Consider the following 20,730-nt stretch of genomic DNA (forward strand, 5'->3'; position numbering starts at 1 on the left):
GCCTCCAGCTTCATACCATCTTCTCTGTGTGTCTAGCTTCACGTCTTTTGTCCATCTCTTATGAGAACACTTGTGGTGGATTTAGGGCCTACCCAGATAATCCAGGATGATCTCTCCATCTCAAGATCCTTAACTTAATCATATCTGCAAAGACCCTATTCCCAAATAAGGTGACATTTACAGATTCCTAGGATTGAGGGCCTTTATAGAGCCGACTGTGGTTAGCTTTGAATAGGTAAAATATATGACAGATGGATAGAAGATTGTTCTAAGAATGAAGCAAACTTGGAAGAACTTACTATGGTAGAAATGAAATAAAATACAGCATTAATGTGATTAAAGTTGTATTGACTGGAATATGTTGCTCTAGAAGTTTTTGACAAATAATCTTGGCACTCTGTGGGCATGATTGTTAGGAGGAGCAACAAAAGAATGATTTAAGTGACATTTCTCTAATCACAGGCAATACGTGGATGTGCCCTAGGCCCCGTTCATATGTTTATTTTACTTTCTTATTTTGAAGTAATTTTTAAAAACAAAGAAAAATGTAAAGCTAATGAGCCTTGAATGAGTTTACTTAATAGCTGTATTTTGAGGGAAATGTGAAGACAGCTGCTCCAGGTCTTTCTGTCTGCTGATGCCTGCTCTTTAGTCAGGTGTTCTTGTGCAAGCATGAACTTTCATGGGAGGGAAAAGCCTATTAAACTTGGCTTTTTAGCTACACCAGACTGGTTACCATCCGGTTTTCCTCACTACTCTCTTCAGGAACATTCAAATTGGGTCTTGAAGCCATTGGTTTAGCAGTAGCAGTCTCTGGCCAGCTCAGCTCCCACTGTGACTGGTTAGAGGGTAGCTCAAATATTAGCCAGTAGTACCCCTTTTAGAGCCCCTTCTAGCTGTGTTTCCAGTCCAAGATTCCCCTTCATGGGTTTTGAGGGTCTTAATGTGAGAACAGGTGTTATTTAATGTCTCTGATGGAAATGAGATTGAGAATGGAAGCTTTAATTATATACTGCTTCCATTTGATTGAAATTTCAGAAGTGGACCAAGGTCTGAAGTTACGTGGGGAAAAGGAAATGAAACAGAAAAATTGGCATTGGTATCTTTGCCACTGTGTACTACTTGAGTTTTAAACTCTGACAGCCTTCAGTTTGACATCATGGAGTCTTCTCCAGTTTGTCAGGGGTCATCCAGATAAGACAGGGGGTTTCCTCAGGGATTGTGATGCTCGGTGAGAGCTCCGGATGCCCCACCTCACTGCAGCATGATTCACGGTGACTGCACATAGTGGGAACTAAAGGCTCCTTAGTGTTAGCAAAACAGCTCAAAGAAGCAGCGTTGAGTTGGCTGAAGATACTGTTAAGGTCTCCTAAACACCTGTGTTTATTTTGTATGTGATGGTTTTAAACATAACCACTTATTTCTTAACTGTATCCTCTAGAATGGCACACTTTTCATTGTTTTTCTCAGGCACATAACCTAAAAATAGGAACTGTTTTTTTTAATGATTTTACTAAACTGCTAGCTATCTGAATAGATGATTTCAGAGATTTTTATGTTTAAAAGTTTCATAAAAGATAAATTGTGTCCATTTGTAATAATCACAAATAAGTACTTCAAGTGCATACACTTAAACACATATCATATAAGAGTTATTTCATAAAATCATAGACTCAAAAGGATCTCAAAGTTTTGCTAGCTCAGCTTTTCTTAAAATCCCTCAACAATTTCTTCTCCATCATTCCTGGAAAGTGTTTACACAGTCTCTGCTTTATGGTCATTAGTACCAAGAAATTTATCTCATAAGGCAATCTGATAGTTACAAGTTGTTTATAAATTAATTTTTTTAATGAAAATATGATACAAAATTAAAATTTGTTTACTTCACTTCATCTTACTTTTAGCTTTCCTTTTAAAGCTGTATCCCCACTACCTTTGAATCCTGTAAGTGGATTCCTGCTACATTTGAAACAGCAATGAGAAATCCTCACTAGAATGGTATTCCTCAAATGTGGCAACTAAGAGTGTCATTTTTTTTTTTTTTTGGTTGTTTCTGGGGGGAAAAGTCAGTAAATCAGTAATAAACTTTGCAGTACCCCAAGTGTTGGCTTCTACAGCCTGCTTACTGGCCGTACCCCATGTCCTCAAGCACAGGCCTAATGCACACTGAGGTGGTATCGGCTGTAAGCCTGTGGGTAAGTCTCTTATTTCACTAGCACATAGTTCACAGGCTACCAAGTTCTGTTCATTTTACATTGAATCACCTGTCTAACAGAAATCATACACCAATAAGAAACTGCATTTTTTCTTTCTTTTTAGACGTGTTTTCCATCTAGTGATCTGGTGCTTTCTATTTGGAGAGCTTCTACTTGTATACTCTGCTTATCATCATACGTAGACATGTAATCAGACATAGAACATGTGAATATAACACATTTTTCTGTGTTTCTCAAATTGCCTTTTAGAGTCTACTTTTCAATTACTTTTTAAAGTAATGTTGTGCCTGCAAAGATTTGTGATATGTACAGTCCACATAATACATTGTTGCTTCAAGTCTTGTGTCTTTCCCTTTCGGTAATGTGTGGGTTCTCAGCCTGACACCCTTAGGTTGACAGAGTTGAACCTGAGTCTAGGCCCGGGTCTGACATTGCTTGTGCTTACCCTTCTCTGCAGATACTCCGTGAGCACAAAGCAGTCATCATTCAGAAGTGGGTCCGGGGCTGGATGGCTCGCACCTACTACAAGAGGAGCATGCACGCCATCATCTACCTGCAGTGCTGCTTCCGGCGCATGATGGCCAAGCGTGAGCTGAAGAAGCTGAAGATCGAGGCCCGCTCCGTGGAGCGCTACAAGAAGCTCCACATCGGCATGGAGAACAAGATCATGCAGCTGCAGCGCAAAGTTGACGAGCAGGTGTGTTTAAAGCAGGAACCCTGGAAGTGCAGCTTGCCTAACAAGATCCACTGGGTCATCTTCAGCATCGGCTCCTCTTGACTCTCCCTTTAGTAATAATGATAAGTAATAATGGTAGAAAGGAGTGTGGAAATAGTGATGAGCTCATAGGCAAGAGTATAATTGCAAGGACTAATAGCAGAAAATAATTTTTGAGAACACAGCCAGATCTATTAGCGCTCCAAACTGTTAGGACCGAGGGTCATATTGTATTTTATACTTTACAAAGCTCTTTCGTCTTTATCATTCATTTGCATGTATTATAATGTCCCTTTTGCAGATGAGTTGTTTAGCATTGAGATGGCAAAAGAATTAGGAAGATGTCCATGCTTCTGAGGAATCTACAGTCTATTTGCAGAGACAGAAGTTTGATTTCTTAGAGATAATTACTAAGGAATATTTTACACATGCAAATGATATATAGGTTATTAGTAATACATAAATACTAAGAAGGACATAGAAAAACAGAAAACAGAATGAAATAGGATTCATCAGAAAGGCTTTCTGAGATGGAAGAGGAGTTTTGGGATGGTAAACAAAAAGATTTGAAAGGAACTTGTGGTTTTGAGGCTATTTTATTATTCTTATGCATCACTGGCTACCACAAGGCTTTCAGTACATACTGATTTGTTTTTAAAAGCAAGTATAGATTTTCCTATTTCTGGATTAAGAATCAGGAAAGACAATTTACTGTGGTAACTCACCATGTAACTGTGAGAAAATCACATGTAGCTCATCATGTGAAACAGAAATAATTGTGCCTGTTTGCTTTTCTCTTTATATCACTTAAAAAGGTACTGATTGTGTTACTTTAAATGTTGGGGTACTTTGGTTAGATACTGTATCAGTGCTATGATGATATCTTATGAAGATGAGGAATAGGCATGATTTTCTCACTAAATACCTTTGATGACGTCTATCCTTATTGTTACTTATGTGTGCATTTAAAGAACAAAGACTACAAATGCCTCATGGAGAAACTGACCAATCTAGAAGGCATATACAACTCTGAGACTGAGAAACTACGAAGTGACTTAGAACGTCTTCAGCTAAGTGAGGAAGAAGCTAAGATTGCCACCGGGCGGGTCCTCAGTCTGCAGGAAGAAATTGCCAAGCTCCGGAAAGACCTGGAACAAACTCAGTCAGAGAAAAAATCCATTGAGGAGCGTGCTGATAGATACAAACAAGAAACTGAGCAGGTAGGAACTAATGTTCATATCCTCATCTACTGTTTTCACAAAGAAAATGTGCTGTCATCTAGACCTGGCCCCGGTGGCTCAGTGTCGGTGTCAATCAAAGGTAAAATACATATTTTGATTGGTTTACTGTTCATTATTAGTGTTTCCTCCAAGAGTTTCTTCTACATGATGGATGAGTCTTTTAGTAGAACCTTTTGACTCTGATAAGAACAAGGGAAAGCACTATTATAAGAGAGAATTAATGGCCAGTTACCTTCTATCCACTTTTTTTCTTTGAATACATAGATTTGGATGGAGTGTGGACTCTTTTTTCCTTCAGTAAGTTTAATGTGATTAAGAAGTAAATCAGGAGGGGAGGGTGTAGCTCAATTGGTAGAGCACATGCTTAGCATGCACAAGTTCCGGCGTTCAATTCCCAGTACCTCCATTAAGTAAATAAATAAATAAACAAACAAACCTAATTACCTCTCCCCTCAAAAAAAATTTAAAAAAAAAGAAGTAAATCAAACAATGAACTGTCAATAGCTGGTTGTAGAGATCTTTATGGAAACCTGCATTAAGTCTGTTTTAAGAAGTCCAAGAGGAAAAAATCCAATGTCTGCACACTGATCATAGCCAAGAGCTGCTATGCAGATAGAACAATAACAACAACAAAGATGCTTACCGATTGATCAATGCTTCCACACTACAAATTTGTATTAACTTATGTCAAAACTTTATTAAATACAGAAAACAGTGAGGTTCTCAGGTAGTAATGAAACGTATTGTTTAAACAAAATAAAAGTACTTCAACATAAGGCTTACTGGAAAAAAGAGATTTTCAGAGGTTCCACTAGTATTGCCATCTTTAAAGAAAACAGAGTTGACTCTGTTGGCTGTAACTACTGGCAAGAATCCCAGTGTGCTTTTTCTCTACTGACTTCTGAACCTTGGCAGCAGCATATACAGTGAGGACCTCAGAAGGAGCTCAGACGCAATTCAGGTGGGATAGTGTAGCTAATAGAATTGTAGTCCTTCCATGGAATTCAGGACCGTGATGAAATAATCCCTCCTGTATCTCTGGCAGATCTGGGCTCTGCATATGGAAACAACAGCACTGTTAATATATGTTCTTTTGACATGGCAAGCTTGTTCTATCAGAATTCATATATGCATCCAATGGGATATTTTTGAAGTTTAATATCTCTTTCTCTCTCTCTCTCTGTCTCTTTTTTTTTTTTTTTCTTCCATTTCCTGAGTCCCTGGAAGCTTTCCAGAGTTTTCTGAAACTAGAATTATTTAAGCTTGGTAGAAATATTCTCTTTTCGTCTTCAAAGTCAAGTTCATACCTTTCTAGTCGGATAGAGTAGCATACACGAACAGATTCAGATTTCTCCTTTCTTTTTACCTTATTATCTTCTGCTTTCTTACAGATAGCTGTAGGCAGTACCATTAATCCTTTTAGATGGATTATGGTAATGAGCAAGAATGAAAAATTTTCACTGAATGAGAGCCAGTATCATGGTCAGGAAAGCTGCACTGCCCATCAGCCTGATCAAGGAGCCTAGAAAGCCCAGTGGAACTGTGGTTCTTAACCAGGAGTGTATCAGAATCTGCTGGAGATCTTTTTAAGAGACACCTACCCAAGCTCTGGGAGTGTCGGCTAAATACATGTATTTTGGAAAAGCACCACAGGTGATCAGTTGCATACCCCTGACAAAGAGTAGCTTCTCTCTAGAGCACATAGTGAACTCAGCCTTCCTGCTGAGAGCAGATGTTGAGACCATGTCAGTACGGAGGGAAGAGACTGGACCGTCCGGAGGAACACCTCCTGGCCTGACTTCTGCTGTGGCACCGTGCTGTAATCTAAGTTCCCTGTGCTTCAGGGCTCTTTCATCACGGAGCCTGTTTCTCTGTCTCTCAACTCCTGACACTTTCTTTTTATTACTAAAGCAGTTGCTTTAAGAGTGCCTTAAAACTTGTGCTTAGAGAAAGGAATTCAAATTTCACTTTGTAACAAGCACATGTTATACTCCAAAGGTGAGCTGTATAAATTAGAGCTTTGCAAAGTTACCTTTGGTTTTGATTTTTACTTCCTGAGACTCCTTATCCAACCAGGAACTAGAAAGTTAAAGGTCAATGCTTTTTTTTCAATTGTGGTAAAACTATGCCTATTTGTAACATAAAATTTCCCATTTTAAATGTTTTTAAGTCTACAGTTCTGTGGCATTAAGTTTATTCACATTGTTTTAAGGTCATTGCTTAAATGTGGAATAAAAGGATTAGTTTACAACCTAGCAAAACTCTTAAAAGGAAATGAAAGTGAAATTCTCTTTCTCAGGACAGAGAGCAGGGAGCTTCAGGAGGTCTTCAGTGAGTTTCCAGAACTGAAATGCCTTTCATATTTTTCTTAACCTCAGTAATCTCTCTGCTTGAATCGTGGGTACGCATAAACTTTGTGTTATGCTGTTGAGGTGAGAAGACCATATCACTGCTTCAAGAGCAACTGCTAACTAGGTGCCAGGCAATTGCTAAATACTCAAGGTACAAAGTAAAACAACATCAGCATTATCTCTGTCTTCCAGGAATTTCTTGTCAAGGAAGTAAAAGTAAATCATTTATAAGGGCAATAAAGAGGCATATACAGGGTCCTGTAGTAGCCCAAAGGAGAGACGTGGAGTTAGAGGGAATTCCAGGGAAGCTTTCTGGAGCGGGTAATGCTCGAACCAAGTTTGGAGGGTGGCTAGACATAACTAGGCAAAAAAGTGAGACATTGAGATGTGGAAGGAAGGAGTGACAGCTGTGTGGTCTTTGTATTTAGCATCGTGCTCCCTCTGTCTATGGCAGCCACTTCAGTATATTGTTTCATTTTGTAGCTGGTATCCAATCTGAAGGAAGAAAATACTTTGCTGAAGCAGGAAAAAGAGGCTCTCAATCACCTCATTGTGGAGCAGGCTAAGGAGATGACAGGTAAGGCTCACGTGGGCCCAACCTACTATGCTCCAGCCAACCTCAGACCAAAGGTGTATAAGTTACTACTTTGCTTAGGGCTTATATATTTTTAAAAATTGAGGCTATCATCAGCAAATTTTCAGAGTTCCAGGAGGCAAGCACTCCAAATATGTGGTTGAATTAGTTGGTGAACTTGTAAATCTGGTCTCCTTATGTACAAATGTGAATTCATGTTTAGTCAGTATCGTATGTAACTTTTAAAAAATTAATTATTCTGTATATATGATTTATTAGTTATGGCTTATAGGAATCCTGTTGATTGAGGACAAATTCTTGAGCTAATATGTATATGTATATGTATATGTATATGAGTATATGCATCTGTATGTATTATTTATTTTGCTAAACCAATGAATATTACTTCCTCAAGATCAACCACTCTTTGCCACCTTAAAAAAAGACACTAATAGATGTGGACATTTACTTTATTTGCTATTTGTAGGATAAATTAAAATGATGATAATTTATGAACATATACAGAAACACAGGATAAGAAGATATATCTAAACTACAGTATTTGGTGGCAGCAATGAAAAGGAGAAGATGGATAAAAGTGAAAAGAATCAATAGATTGTTATCATTTTTGATGTATTCAAAAAAGGAGAAAAAATTTTCTAAAGTTTTGAGATGAGTTATCAAAACAGTAATATTGTGTTATTAGTAATAAGGAAATTGAGGGAAACATGTCTCTCTTTATGAGACAAATTAATGAGATCAGTTGTTAGAGTTAAAATTTGGATGTCATCTAGGGCCTCCAGATAGAGGTGGTCTGAAAGTAAATTGAGATTAAAGAGAGAGTCCTCTGTGTTTTCCCCCACCCTGCCCCTTCCTTCCAGTTAAAGGGAATACAATGGAGGAAAGACAAGAAAACCTGGAATTAAGCCTTACAGGATGACCATAAGTAAGGGATAAGGTGAAGAAAAGGAGCCAGAAAAGAAAATTAAGAGGGAAGGAGAGAACAGTCATTGAAGACACGAAAGGAAGGCTGCTAGGAGGCAGAAATGCAATGGAAAACTCCAGAATGATGAGAATTCTTCTAGGAAAATAGAAAATGTTATTTGATACTGAATGATAAGAACAAAGAAAATAACAGTGGATTTGCCTAGGGAAAATTTGTTGGTAGCCTTAGGCAGCTTCTACAAACTGATGAGAGTAAAAGGCAACTTGTGGAATGTTATACAGAGAAGAAAATTCTTCATTTATTTATTTACAAGTTATTAAAGCCCTAGGGTAGGGAAACACTGTGGTGGGTACCAGGGAGGCAGTTGTGACAAGCCACTTGGCAGCCCTTGACCTCATGGAGCTGACAGAGAAAGAAATGGTTCAGCAAGAGACGCAGGCAGGGCAGATTAAGACATAGCCACAAAATATGAGAGTAAAACGGGCCATAGTGGCAGGAAGCTTAGTATTTATAAATGTGACTGGGTCAGCTCATTGAGATAAAACATGCAGCTGAGATTTAAGGCTCTTTTACTTTGCTTGATCTGCAATCAGGGGCTAATCTCCAATCTCCAGATGACGTCCTAAGTAAGTGCAAGCCCCTGGCAACAGAGAGGGCAGGGTAGGGTGAGTAAATGCAAAAATCAGGTTCGCCAGCAACACAGGAGAAGTAACACAGAGGACCAGGCATAGGAGGGAGAATCAAGGGAGTAATAGGACAATGAGGGAGTTCACAGTGTTGGAAAATTCTAAGATAGAACCCGGGGAATGAGGTGAGTGGGAAGACTCTGCAGAGTAGGACAGCGAGGTCCACTGAAATGTCACCACTCCCTCAGAGACTTGAGGAACATCTCTGACTTTTTGACAGAGTACACTAATTTGGCCAAAAGAATTTTATGAATAGCCTGAAACAATACTACTGGAATAAAATATATATACTTTAGTTACTGGGTGATGACAAGTGGAAGTTTATCAAGGATGTGCTGTAACCAGTGAATGAACTAGTGGCACTCAGTCTGTAGTACATGGAAGAACTCAACAGATGATTGTTGTTGTTATTAATAAATTATTTTATTTTTCGGTTATGGTATTTTCTCTTTACCTGCCTCCACTAAGACACTTCACAGATCATGGTAGTGCTCAGAGTAGCACTCCTTGCAGAGAAATTGGAAGTCAGTGTCTATGTTTGTACTCATGTGTTCTGTGGAGCCATCTTTGGTATGCTTTTCCCTCTCCTTTCTTTCAGAGACTATGGAGAAGAAGCTAGTAGAAGAAACAAAACAACTGGAACTTGATCTTAATGATGAAAGGCTGAGATATCAGAACCTTCTGAATGAGTTCAGTCGCTTAGAAGAACGATATGATGACCTCAAGGAAGAGATGACATTGATGGTGGTGAGTCCAAGAGTTTTGTTCCTTTTTTTTTTAATGAAAATTTTAAACATATACAAAAGTAGACAGAATAGTAAAATGAACCCTCATGTATGCCATGTACCCAAAATGGTTAGTACATTTCTGCTCCTCATTCTACCCACAATCCCATGCCATCCAATGGATTGTTTTAAAGCAGATCTGGAAGTCAGATCACTTTATTCATAAATGTTTTGTAAACTCAAACACTTTGAAGACTGGACTAAAAGATAGTATAAAGTCAATATACTGGTTTGTTTTATTGAATGATTTAATGTAAAATGTGCCTATAAAGGAAATATTTATATAAGCAAGTATCTTCTCTAATAGTTTTTATAATTTCAAAGACATATCCCTACAAAAAGAAAATTTCAGCCTTTATTCATAATATTATGTTCTCCATTTTGAGGACTCTCCCTAATCTACCAAAGTACGTTTTGTACTTTTTAATAGTTCTGCACACCCTCCCTGTTCCATTCATCCTACTATCCGGAAACGAAGAGTTCCCTAGCTCCCTTGTTCCTACAACTATCGGAATTAAACATAACCTAATGGCACAAATGGCCAGAAATGCTCTGAAATATCTGTTATAAAAAGCAAGATGATTTGGAGCAGTATAGCCAAGATGGCGGAATAGGAAGACCCTGAGCTCAACTGCTTCCACAGGCACACCAAAGTTACAACTATTTATGGAGCAACTATAGGTAAGAATGACCTGAAGACTAGCAGGAACTATTTCACACAACTAAATACATAAAAAAAGGAAACACAACAAGATGGGAAGAAGGGGTGGAGACACAGTATAGTCAGGACCCACACCCCAGGCAGGTGACCTCAAACAGGAGGATAAACACAATTACAGAGGTTCTTCCCAAGGAGTGAGGAGTCTGAGCCCCACATCATGCTCCCCAGCCCTAGGGTCTTGCACCAGGAAGACAAGTCCCCGGATGCCTGGCTTTGAAGGCCAGTGGGTCTTGTGTGCAAGAAAGCCAGAGGGCTATAGGGAATGGGCTCTGCTCAGAAAGTGCTCACACAAAATCTCACACACTCCAAGACCCAGTGCAGAGGCAGTAATTTGAAAGGAACCTGGGTCAGACCCCCTTTGTAACCTTAGACAGCCTTCTGCAGGGCATGAGGCCACTGTTGCTCATACTGGGGACATAGACACTGGCTGCAGCCATTTTTGGGATCTGCACCCATGAAGGACATTGCTGCTGGCAAGTGCCATCTTGGAGTCCTCCTGCTTGCCAATTAGTGCCAGAGGCTTGCCCTCTCACAAGTGGGCTGGCACCAGCCCCAGGTCCTTTTGAGCCCCCCATCCAGCTGCCCTTGAAACTGGCCCACCTATCAGTAAGCCAAGATCAGCCTTGAGACACATCCTCAGCCATGAAGCCTGCCACATGAGGACACAGACCTGCCCACCAGTTGGCTGGCAGTCACCACGCAAGGCAGGAGCTGGCAGCCAACTGGGCTGGAAGCCAGCCCAACCTACCAGCGCATCCACGTAGTCATCCCTGCCACAGCAGAAGGGCCCATGCAGCCCATGTAGGGGGCACCCCTAGAGCATACAGATCTGGTGACTAAAAGGGAGTGTGCGACTGGGGCCCATAGGATGTCTCCTTCATGAGGCCATTTCTCCAAGATCAGAAACCATAAACAATCTACCTAATACACAGAAATAAACATAAATAATAGGCAATCTGAGGAGATGGAGGAGTATATTCCAAATGAAGGAATAAAACAAAACCCTGTAAGAGAAACTAGGTGAAATGGAGATAAGCAGTCTGCCCAATGAAGAGTTCAAGGTAATGATCACAAAGATGGTCGATGAATTCAGGAGAAGAGTGAATGAACCACAGTGTGAAGTTTGACAAAGAGTTAGAAAATATAAAGAAGAATCAAACAGAGCTGAAAATACAGTAACTGAAATTTTAAAAATACACTAGAAGGAATCAACAGTAGGTTAGATGGTACAGAGATGGATTAGTGAACAGGAAGACAGAGTAGTGGGAATCACTAATTCAGAACAACTGAAAGAAAAAAGAATTTTAAAAAATGAAGATAGTTTAAGAGAGATCTCTGGGACAATATCAAGCATAACAACATTTGCATTATAGAGGTCCTAGAAGGAGAAGGGAGAAAGGGGCAGCAAACTTATTTGAAAAATAATGGCTTAAAACTTTTCTAACCTGGGAAAGGAAACAGGTATCCAGGTCCAGGGAGTACAGAGAGTCTCAAAGTAGATCAACCCAAATAGGTCCACACCAAGACACATTATAATGAAAATGGTAAAAATTATAAATTTAAATTAAAGAGAAAATCTTCAAAGCAGCAAAAGAAAAGCACCAGTTACATAAAAGGGCACTCCCATAATGCCATCAGCAGACTTTCAGGAGAAACTTCACTGGCCAGAAAGGAGTGGCACCATATATATTCAAAATGATAAAAGCAAAAAATCCTACAACCAGAAATACTCTACACAGCATGGCTATCACTCAGATTTGAATGAGAGACAAAGAGTTTTACAAACAAGCAAAAGCTGAAGGGTTCAGGACTACTAAACCAGCTTTACAAGAAATGTTAAAAGTACTTCTCTAAGCAGAAAAGGCCACAACTAGAAATATGGAAATTATGCAAGGAAAAATCTCACTAGTAAAGGTAAACATATAGTTTGGTAGTAGGTCAACCACATATAAAGCTCATAGGAAGGTTAAAATACAAAAGTAGTAAAATCATCTATATCCACAATAAGTAGTTAAGAGATACACAAAACAAAAAGAAGTAAAATAGGATGCCAAAAACATTAATTGTGGAAGGGGGAATTAAAACTGCATGGTTGTTACAATGTGTTTGAACTTGAGATCATCAAATTTAAATAATCACATATGTGATATTATTATTATTATCATTATTATTATATGTTGTCTGTGTGAACCTCATTGTAACCACAAACATATAATAGATAGATACACACACAAAAAGAAACATATAGCACTATAGATAGTCATCAAATCACAAAGGAAAAGAGCAAAAGAAAGGATCAAAACAAAAACAACAACAGAAAACAACTAACAAAATGGCAATAGGTACATACCTATCAATAATTACTTTCAATGTAAATAGACTGAGTGCTCTAACCAAAAGACATAGAGCCGCAGAATGGGTAACTTTTGACAAAATTCAACATCCATTTATGATTAAAAAACACTCAACAAAGTGGGTATAGAGGAAACCTACCTCTACATAATAAAGGTCATGTATGACAAATGTACTGTCAGCATCATACTGAATGGTGAAAATCTGAAAGCATTTCTAAGATCAGGAGCAAGACAAAGATGCCCATTCTTGCCACTTTTATTCAACATAGTGTTGGAAGTCCTAGCCACAGCAATTAGAGAAGAAAAAGACATAAAAGGAATCCAAATTGGAAAGGAACAAGCAAAACTGTCATTGTTTGCAGGTGATATGATACCATATATAGTAAATCCTAAAGACACCACCAAGAAACTATTAGAACTTATAAACGAATTCAGTAAAGTTGAAGGATACAAAATTAATATACAGAAATCTGTTGTGTTTCTATACATTAATAAAGGAACTATCAGAAAAAGAAATTTTAAAAAATCCCATTTACAATCACATCAAAAACAATAAAATACCTAGTAATAATTTCAACTAAGGGGGCAGAAGACCTATACTTGGAAAGCTGTAACACACTGATGAAAGAAATTGAAGACCACGCAAACAAATGAAAAAATAAACTGTGCATGTAGATACTGTGCTTGTGGATTGGAGGAAATAATATTGCTAAAATGACAGTACTCCCCAAGGCAATCTTCGGATTCAGTGTGATCCCTGTCAAAGTACGAATGGCATTTTTCACAGAACTAGAACAAATAACTCTAAAATACGTATGGAGACACAGAAGACCCCAAACAGCCAAGACAATCTTGAGAAAGAAAAACAAGACAGGAGGTATCATGCTGCCTGGTTTCAAACTGTATCACAAACTTACAGTCATCAAAACAGCATGGTCCTGGCACAGACAAATCGACCAATGGAACAGAATAGAGCCCAGAAATGAACCCACAGTTACACGGTCAGTTAATCTACAATGGAGGAGGCAAGAAAATACAAGGGGGAAAGACAGTCTCTTCAATAAATGGTGTTGCAAAAGCTGGACAGCTACATGCAAAAGAATTAAATTGGACTCCTTTCTCACACTGTTTATAAAAATAAACTCAAAATAGATTAAAGACCTAAAATGTAATAAGACCTGAAGCAATAAAACTTTTAGAAGAAAACATAGTACATTCTTTGACATGTGTCTCAGCAATATTTTTGTGTATCTGTCTCCTCAGACAAGGGAAACAAAAACAAAAATAAAGAATAAGAATACTGGGGCTACACCAAACTAAAAAGTTTTTTTCACGTGAAAGAAACTATCAACAAAATGAAAAAGCAGCCTACTGAATCAGAGAACATATTTGCAAACAATATATCTAATAAGGGGTTATTATCTAAAATATACAAAGAACTCATACAACTCAAATCAGAAACAAATGACCTGATTAAAAAATAAGTAGAAAACCTGAATAGACATTTTCCCAAAGAAGACATACAGATGGCCAACAGACCACATGAAAAGATGTTCAACATTGCTAATCTTCAGGGAAATGTAAATTAAAAACACAATGAGATATTACTTCACACCTGTCCGAGTGGTTATTCTTAAAAAGACAGCAAATAACAAGTTTTGGCAAGGATGTAGAAAAAAGGGAACCCTCATGCACTGCTGTTGGAAAAGCTGCCCCTGGATTCTGGCTTCCTTGTGGTTGTACAGATGAGTTTGTTTTCTATAAGCCTGGATGTTGGGAGGAAAGAGGCAAAGAAGCTCTTTGTGGCTTCTGGCTCTTTTCCTGCACCTGGGAAGGAGTCAAGGAAAGTGGACAGATCAGAAAGATCAGAGGCCTTTCTGAAGCTCTCAGGATTTGTAACCCTGCAAGATCCAGGCCACTGAACCTCTCCACCTCTCCTGCTGGGGCTCTCTAGGAGTGAGGGGCTCAAACCCAGCCTTCTTATTCCTCTTCCTCCAAGTCATTCTCTAATCTCTTCTCCTACAGAAAGAAAAAGACTGTGATTTCTTATTCTGTTCCCCACAAGCTTTCTGAACACTAACTCATAGGTACTACATGTCATAAAAGTGTCACCTGGACTTTCTGAATTCATAATCCAAGGATCTTCCCAGGATTCTTCAACAGCTTTCTTACCTCTCCTGCACGCTAATCCTTCCCACTGCTGACTCCAGAGATTCAACTTCCTGCATAAAACTAATAGAAATTGTAGTCACCTATGTGGGAACCCCTACCCCTCCTTTTATTTTAACCATTTATGCCCACATGCAGTGCAGTAAAATGATTATGCTGGCGTTAGACATATCCTATGTTTTATCTGATTGCAACTCGGATGTCAGAACTTGGGTGCGGAGGCATCATACCGGTCTCTCACCCGGTGTGACTGGCCACTCACAACTTAAAAAACCCAAGGGGACTCTGCCAAGGATCACAGATGGTTTTCATTCGAGCATTTCGCTTTGTGACTGTGCTCACCATGCCCTCCTGGTGCATCTTTCTCCTTCTTTGAGGAGCTCAGAAGGTGACTCTTCTGTAGGAGTTTGTCAAGATGGAGCAGACCACATGGGCATGAGAACAGCGAGTCAGTGAGTGGAGATTAGAACCAAGTTAAGGTGAACGCTGGCTTAACTATGCCTGGTTTAATTATTTAATTATGTTGTGTTAACTCTTTCTGCCTATTTGTCCTGCAGAATGTGCCTAAGCCTGGACATAAGAGAACAGACTCCACCCACAGTAGCAATGAGTCTGAATACACCTTTAGCTCTGAAATTGCAGAAACAGAAGACATCCCATCAAGGACCGAGGTACCTTTGAGACACCTGTCAATAAAAGTAGGATGTGAGCATGCTGCTATTAACAGAGAACATTTCTATTCCAGAGCAGACCCCATGTGTCCATCAACATAACACTTGTTTTGAACTGCTTATTCTTCATAAATGACTTACAGGTGCTTAACTAGCTGTGTACATACACACTGATTGCATATATTTTTTGTCAGAAGACATTTTAATTTTGATTTTTAGTGTAATTTTGAGGACCAAATTTCCCCTTTTGCACCTCCCTTTTGCACCTTAACATATTCTATATGTAAAAAATATGGCCTGTCATGAATTTATTTCTGACTGAGGTAAATTATTTTAAAAGTAATCCCTTTGTCCTAGAATATTATAAGTACCAATGCCTAAGAGTTTAGCAAAACTGCTGCCTATCTGATGACAGTTTTTACCAACGAATTCCCTCCCGCAAAAATGCATGAGAAACAGCTTATAAATCTGCCTTAGTGTTTTATGTTACATAGTATGAGATCAAAATGACACATTAATGTAACTCCAAGAGTCCAGTGACTTTGTTAGGTTGTTTCCAGACCAATTCTCTGATCTTCTTTTCAAATGTAATATTAGTTTCTGTAATAGGTAATTCAGGTACAACCCATCTATTTTTATGTCATATTCTTAGAAAATGGCCAAGTCAGGAATAGACTGCTTCTGGCAGAACAGATGAAGAAAATTGAATGGTTCTTTCCTTTCTTATCTTAGTTTAACTTAAGAATGAAAAGTTTCTCCATCTCATTTTGTTCATTTTTTAAAAAAAGTGTCACATAGTTGGAATGTCATGTCATTGGAATCATACATACAAGAGGGCTGAGTTACTGGCCCGAGGTCACAGCTAGTAAGTGGCGGAGCCGGTATTCTAACTGAGGCTTGTCTGTTCAGACCTCCACACTCTCCCTCCTCCCACCCAGGGGATCTACACTGCAGTCCTCCAGCCCCATTTCTGTCTGCAGCTGGCATTAGTCTGGGAACCACTGACACAGCAGTACGACCAGTGTGTAGCACGGCAAAGATTGTTCCAGTCATCTATTGCTGTGCAATAAACCACCCCTAATTTAGTGGTTTTACACTCTAGGAATTTATTATTGCTCACAATTCTTTGGGTTTTGACTGAGTGGTTCTTCTGCCCCCTATTCCCCCCTGCCCAATGGTGTTGATTGGAGTGCCTCCCTGCATTCAGCTGGGTGTGAGGTTCTCTTCCTTGGGCCTCTCCACGTGGGTCCCCTCTTAAGCAGCGTGGTGAGTGTGTTCTAAGGGTGAAAGGGCAGAAGATGCCAGGCCTCTTAGGGCCAGGCCCAGAACTGGCACAGTGTCAGCTCCACCACATTCTATGGTCAAAGCAGAGTCCACAGCCAGCACCCATTCAAAGGAGGGGAACAGACTCCAGCTCTTAATGAAAGGAGAGTCGTTTGTGTTGGGAGGAATCGTTGGTGGCTGTCTTTGGAGGCTACCACACAATCAGACTTTGAAGATTTGAAATGATAACTTCTGAGCCTCTAGCGGATATGAAGGTTTTAGGGTTGCGTTCTGTTTGTCTCAATTGGAGTACTTACTCCCCGTAGTCCGAAGGAAGTGGGTTTATGAACTTTTCAGGTCAGTGTAGCACCACTTGAGCAGCTCCTGCTTGGGAGGGAGAAGCCTGACAAAGAGGGTTGTTTGCTGCAGATAGTGTTGTGTTGGACTCAGGGCAAAGAGGCCTCTTGTTGGTAGTTTTGATTGAGAACATTACATTTTTAAACTCAAAAACTCTTGCATGCTTTACCTAATATTTACTAGCAACATTTTTTTTTTGTCAGAGTTTCTGCTCTTTTCAAGTTTTCCTCAAATTCTTGCAGATTTGAGGGGAGGAGTAACTTTTCATTTCTAATTCTCACTTGTTTTCTGTTAAGTCTTTTTTCAAGTTAAGTGATAGATTAGAGTGAGATTTAGTACATTCTTCATTTTTTTTTTAAATAATGAAGTATGAATTATACTCCAGAAATCACAGGCAGATCTTAGAATGTTGTTACTGCCCTTCACACACACTGACCACCAGCAGCAGGTCATGAACTGGAGGTCTTCTCTCAGTGATGAGGAAGGCTGTTCACCGAACTAGTCGTACTGGTTCCTCGTGACTGAGTGCATGCATCTGAGGTGGGGCTGGCTTTGGTTAGGAGTGCTGTCTTTACCATGGGACAGATTACAGTAACTCTCTTCCTTGGAATGTGCCCATGATGTTAGGCTCAATCTCTCTGTGTCTCAGTTTCCTCATCTGTGAGGCAATGGTGCTATTATTATCTTACTTTGTAAGGGTGTTTTGAAGATTGAATGAGTTAATTTTTACAAAACACTTGCAACAGTGACACATAGCAAGTGTTCAATGAGTAAATGTTTTTGCTCTGATAAACAGGCTTCCAGTGGCCACACTACAGTTCTGACTGGGCGTGGTCAGGAGCTGAAAGATGGAAATCTATACAACTGGTAATAGGAAAAGAGATTGATTCTCAAAAGGGAAGTTGGGCAGGAGAGATGAATCAGACTGCGACTGTGGCTGTGCCTTTGTACTTCTAATTACTTATGACCTCCAGGTTTGCATTTCTTCCTGCCCCTGCCTCTGAACCTGCCAGGTTTACAAATTGCCCCTTATAAACTAAAGGAAAACTTTCAATTCCTATGTGTAATATTCTAAAGAAACTCTTTTAGAATCCAGTGCCAGGAAAATAAAGGAACCAGTCTTGTTTATGAATTGATTTTTTAAAAATTAAAATAGATAGGCAGTTTTGGGACACAGAATTCCAACCTCAGTCATGTAATAGTAACAGCAAAAACCAGCAAAATTTGATGTTAAAAAAAAAAAAAAGAATTAGTGTCTCTAGGTTTGCCAAACCCGTGGTTTGGCATTCACAAGCCACGATGGCTCCTTCTTTGCTCCAGAGAAGTCCCTGGAGAATGCACCGACCAGCTCCTCCTGCTTTGCATCCCTCCCACACCTCCAGCATCTTCGTGGTCTGAGGATTCCTTTCTTGGAAACATTGCTTCTCCCTGCTCTGCCAGGCACCTGTCTTAGTAGCACTAATTATCTCAGTTCCACTTCTGCTCTCGAGCTCCCTCACACCTGTCAAATCCAGGGAAAGCATCGCTGCAACTTTCTCAGCTCTTGTTAGCAATGATCCTAGGATGACTGCCAGGCCTGTGGTGGTAATTTTATAAATACATTCTGTTATCTAACTGATTTTCCTCAAATGAGAGACTGTTGTTTTTTAGTTCAGCCAAAGCTCCACTTTCTTGGGAAAGCCCCAGATGATAAAGTCCTTAAAAAGGAAGGAAAATAAAACAAAACCCCAGACTCTTCTCTGAGCCAGATGGTCCAGTCTTCCTTCTCATGCATTTGGTGTAGAGGGGACAGTATCTATTTAACTGTCCGTGTCATTAGGGATAAGAATGGTCACCATTCAGAGCACTCTTAAATCATTACCAATCGTTATGCCTCAAATAATTTTGCAGTTGTCAAATGTTATAGTTTGTGTTCTGTCTCCTACCTTAATATTCCTATCTATAGAATTCTGTGCTTATCTACAGCAGTTAAACAATTCTTTATGTAGTATTAGCTGATATCTAAGGAGTCACCCCATTTTAATAAGAGGGTTCCTTTTTCAACAAAAATGCCCACTCGCGGCTGAGAAGAATGATCCCCAAGTGATGACAGTTTAGGTAAATGAGTGAACTATTATATTCATTCATAGGATGAAGGCTTCTATTATGGCATAAAAAGGGATTAAATAATTAAAAACTTCAGGGACACATCATTAATAGATGAACAAACATTAAAACACATTTGATGGAATGTTTACATTATAAATGAACTAAAATAGAAGTATTTGTGGGATATATAGAAATGAGTTTTTACGTGACTGAAATTCCGTAGTAATTTCATATTCAGGCCGGATGGTACCTCTGTTCTGCTAAGTCAGGACAGATTTTATGGTGAAGGTCATATACCTAAACTTTTTCTTACTGTTGAGCATTACAAAAGTGGATGGTAAGAAAAAGTCCAGGTCTAACTAGCTTGTAGATAAGTGACCCTGACAGCCTATAAATGCCCCACTTCTTAGTTTAGTTCATTCTTCTTAGGTGTTTTTTTCAGAACTTGAATAATACTGAACTTGGCCCTGCTAAGAGTTCACAAAAGACCAAAGAATGCTAATGAATATGCTAATTATTCAATCTCATCAAAAGGCAAAGAAATATAAATGAAAACAGTAATGAAATACCACTACTGACCTATCAGCTGAGCCTTTTTTTTTTTTAATGATAACAGTCATTGCTGTTCCAAGAAAGATGGTGGTTGCTGATGCAAGTATAAACAGGCCCAAACAATTTAATATACTTAAAAATGTTAATGTTTAGATAGGTACATTCTAGGATGTTTATTTTAACATATTTCAATAGCAAGAAATTAGAAACACTCTCAATGCTCATCAGTAAGATGAGCAAATGGTGGTACACATGTCAATACAGCCATTAAAAATTGTTTTCAAATATATTGTAAATTTGGAAAATAATTAGAATACAAACCTAATTTTAAAAGATAAAACATAATTATGATGAAAATATTATTCCAGTTCTTTAAGTTTATAGGAAAAAGACTGGACAAACATTGTGGGTTTTCTCTGGATATGAGATTATACCTGCACTTTCCTTCTTTGTACTTTTCTTATTTCTTAAGTTTTCTATACAAGCTTACTTTGCTTTTATGTCAGAGAAAGAAATTTTTTAAATTGACAGTTGGATATATAATATTTACTGATCAGTTAAGAATTATACTTTGACCATTTAATTAAATAAATAAGTTATTATTACCATTCTCTCTCTGTTACAAAAAGAGACTCTTTATCCTCTCCATTAAATCTAAAGATACAATTCTTTCTCTTCTTACCTTATTAAAAGTTCAGACCTGAAGTAACAAGGTAAAACAATCATGACACGCTCAAAACGTCCATGATGGTGGTTAGTTTTTCATTCTACTTACCTTTGTTAGTGTATCTTTATCCTAATAGTTCTCACTGTGATTCTGTTTTAGAACCAATTAACATGCTTTTAAAATGCTACTCGGTTACCTTTCATTTTATTAAGGGCTATCTGAGTTTTGTTTTTTTAGTTTTCTCTGTGTCTGACCTCAGGATATTTATGCTAGTATTTCACCTTTTCAAAAATAATTTTTCCTAATCACAAAACTAGTACATGCTCATTGTAAACAATTCAAATGTACAAATGTACAAAGTAGAAAGTGAAACT

At 38.7% G+C, this 20,730-nt stretch overlaps 1 protein-coding gene across 4 annotated transcripts in view; it reads left to right on the plus strand.

The window, feature by feature from the left end:
* Nucleotides 1-20,730, plus strand: part of MYO5A (myosin VA) — a 173,804-nt gene that overhangs the window by 107,572 nt on the left and 45,502 nt on the right. For all 4 annotated transcript variants that reach the window (XM_031453033.2, XM_031453036.2, XM_031453037.2 and 1 more), the window contains exons 21-25: nucleotides 2,674-2,913; nucleotides 3,903-4,151; nucleotides 7,007-7,100; nucleotides 9,328-9,476; nucleotides 15,316-15,429. In XM_031453033.2, coding sequence (XP_031308893.1) covers nucleotides 2,674-2,913; nucleotides 3,903-4,151; nucleotides 7,007-7,100; nucleotides 9,328-9,476; nucleotides 15,316-15,429 — 846 coding nt within the window. The remainder of the gene's footprint in view (nucleotides 1-2,673; nucleotides 2,914-3,902; nucleotides 4,152-7,006; nucleotides 7,101-9,327; nucleotides 9,477-15,315; nucleotides 15,430-20,730) is intronic.

This window comes from Camelus dromedarius, chromosome 5 (assembly GCF_036321535.1).
Source record: "Camelus dromedarius isolate mCamDro1 chromosome 5, mCamDro1.pat, whole genome shotgun sequence".
NCBI classification, from domain to species: domain Eukaryota; kingdom Metazoa; phylum Chordata; class Mammalia; order Artiodactyla; family Camelidae; genus Camelus; species Camelus dromedarius.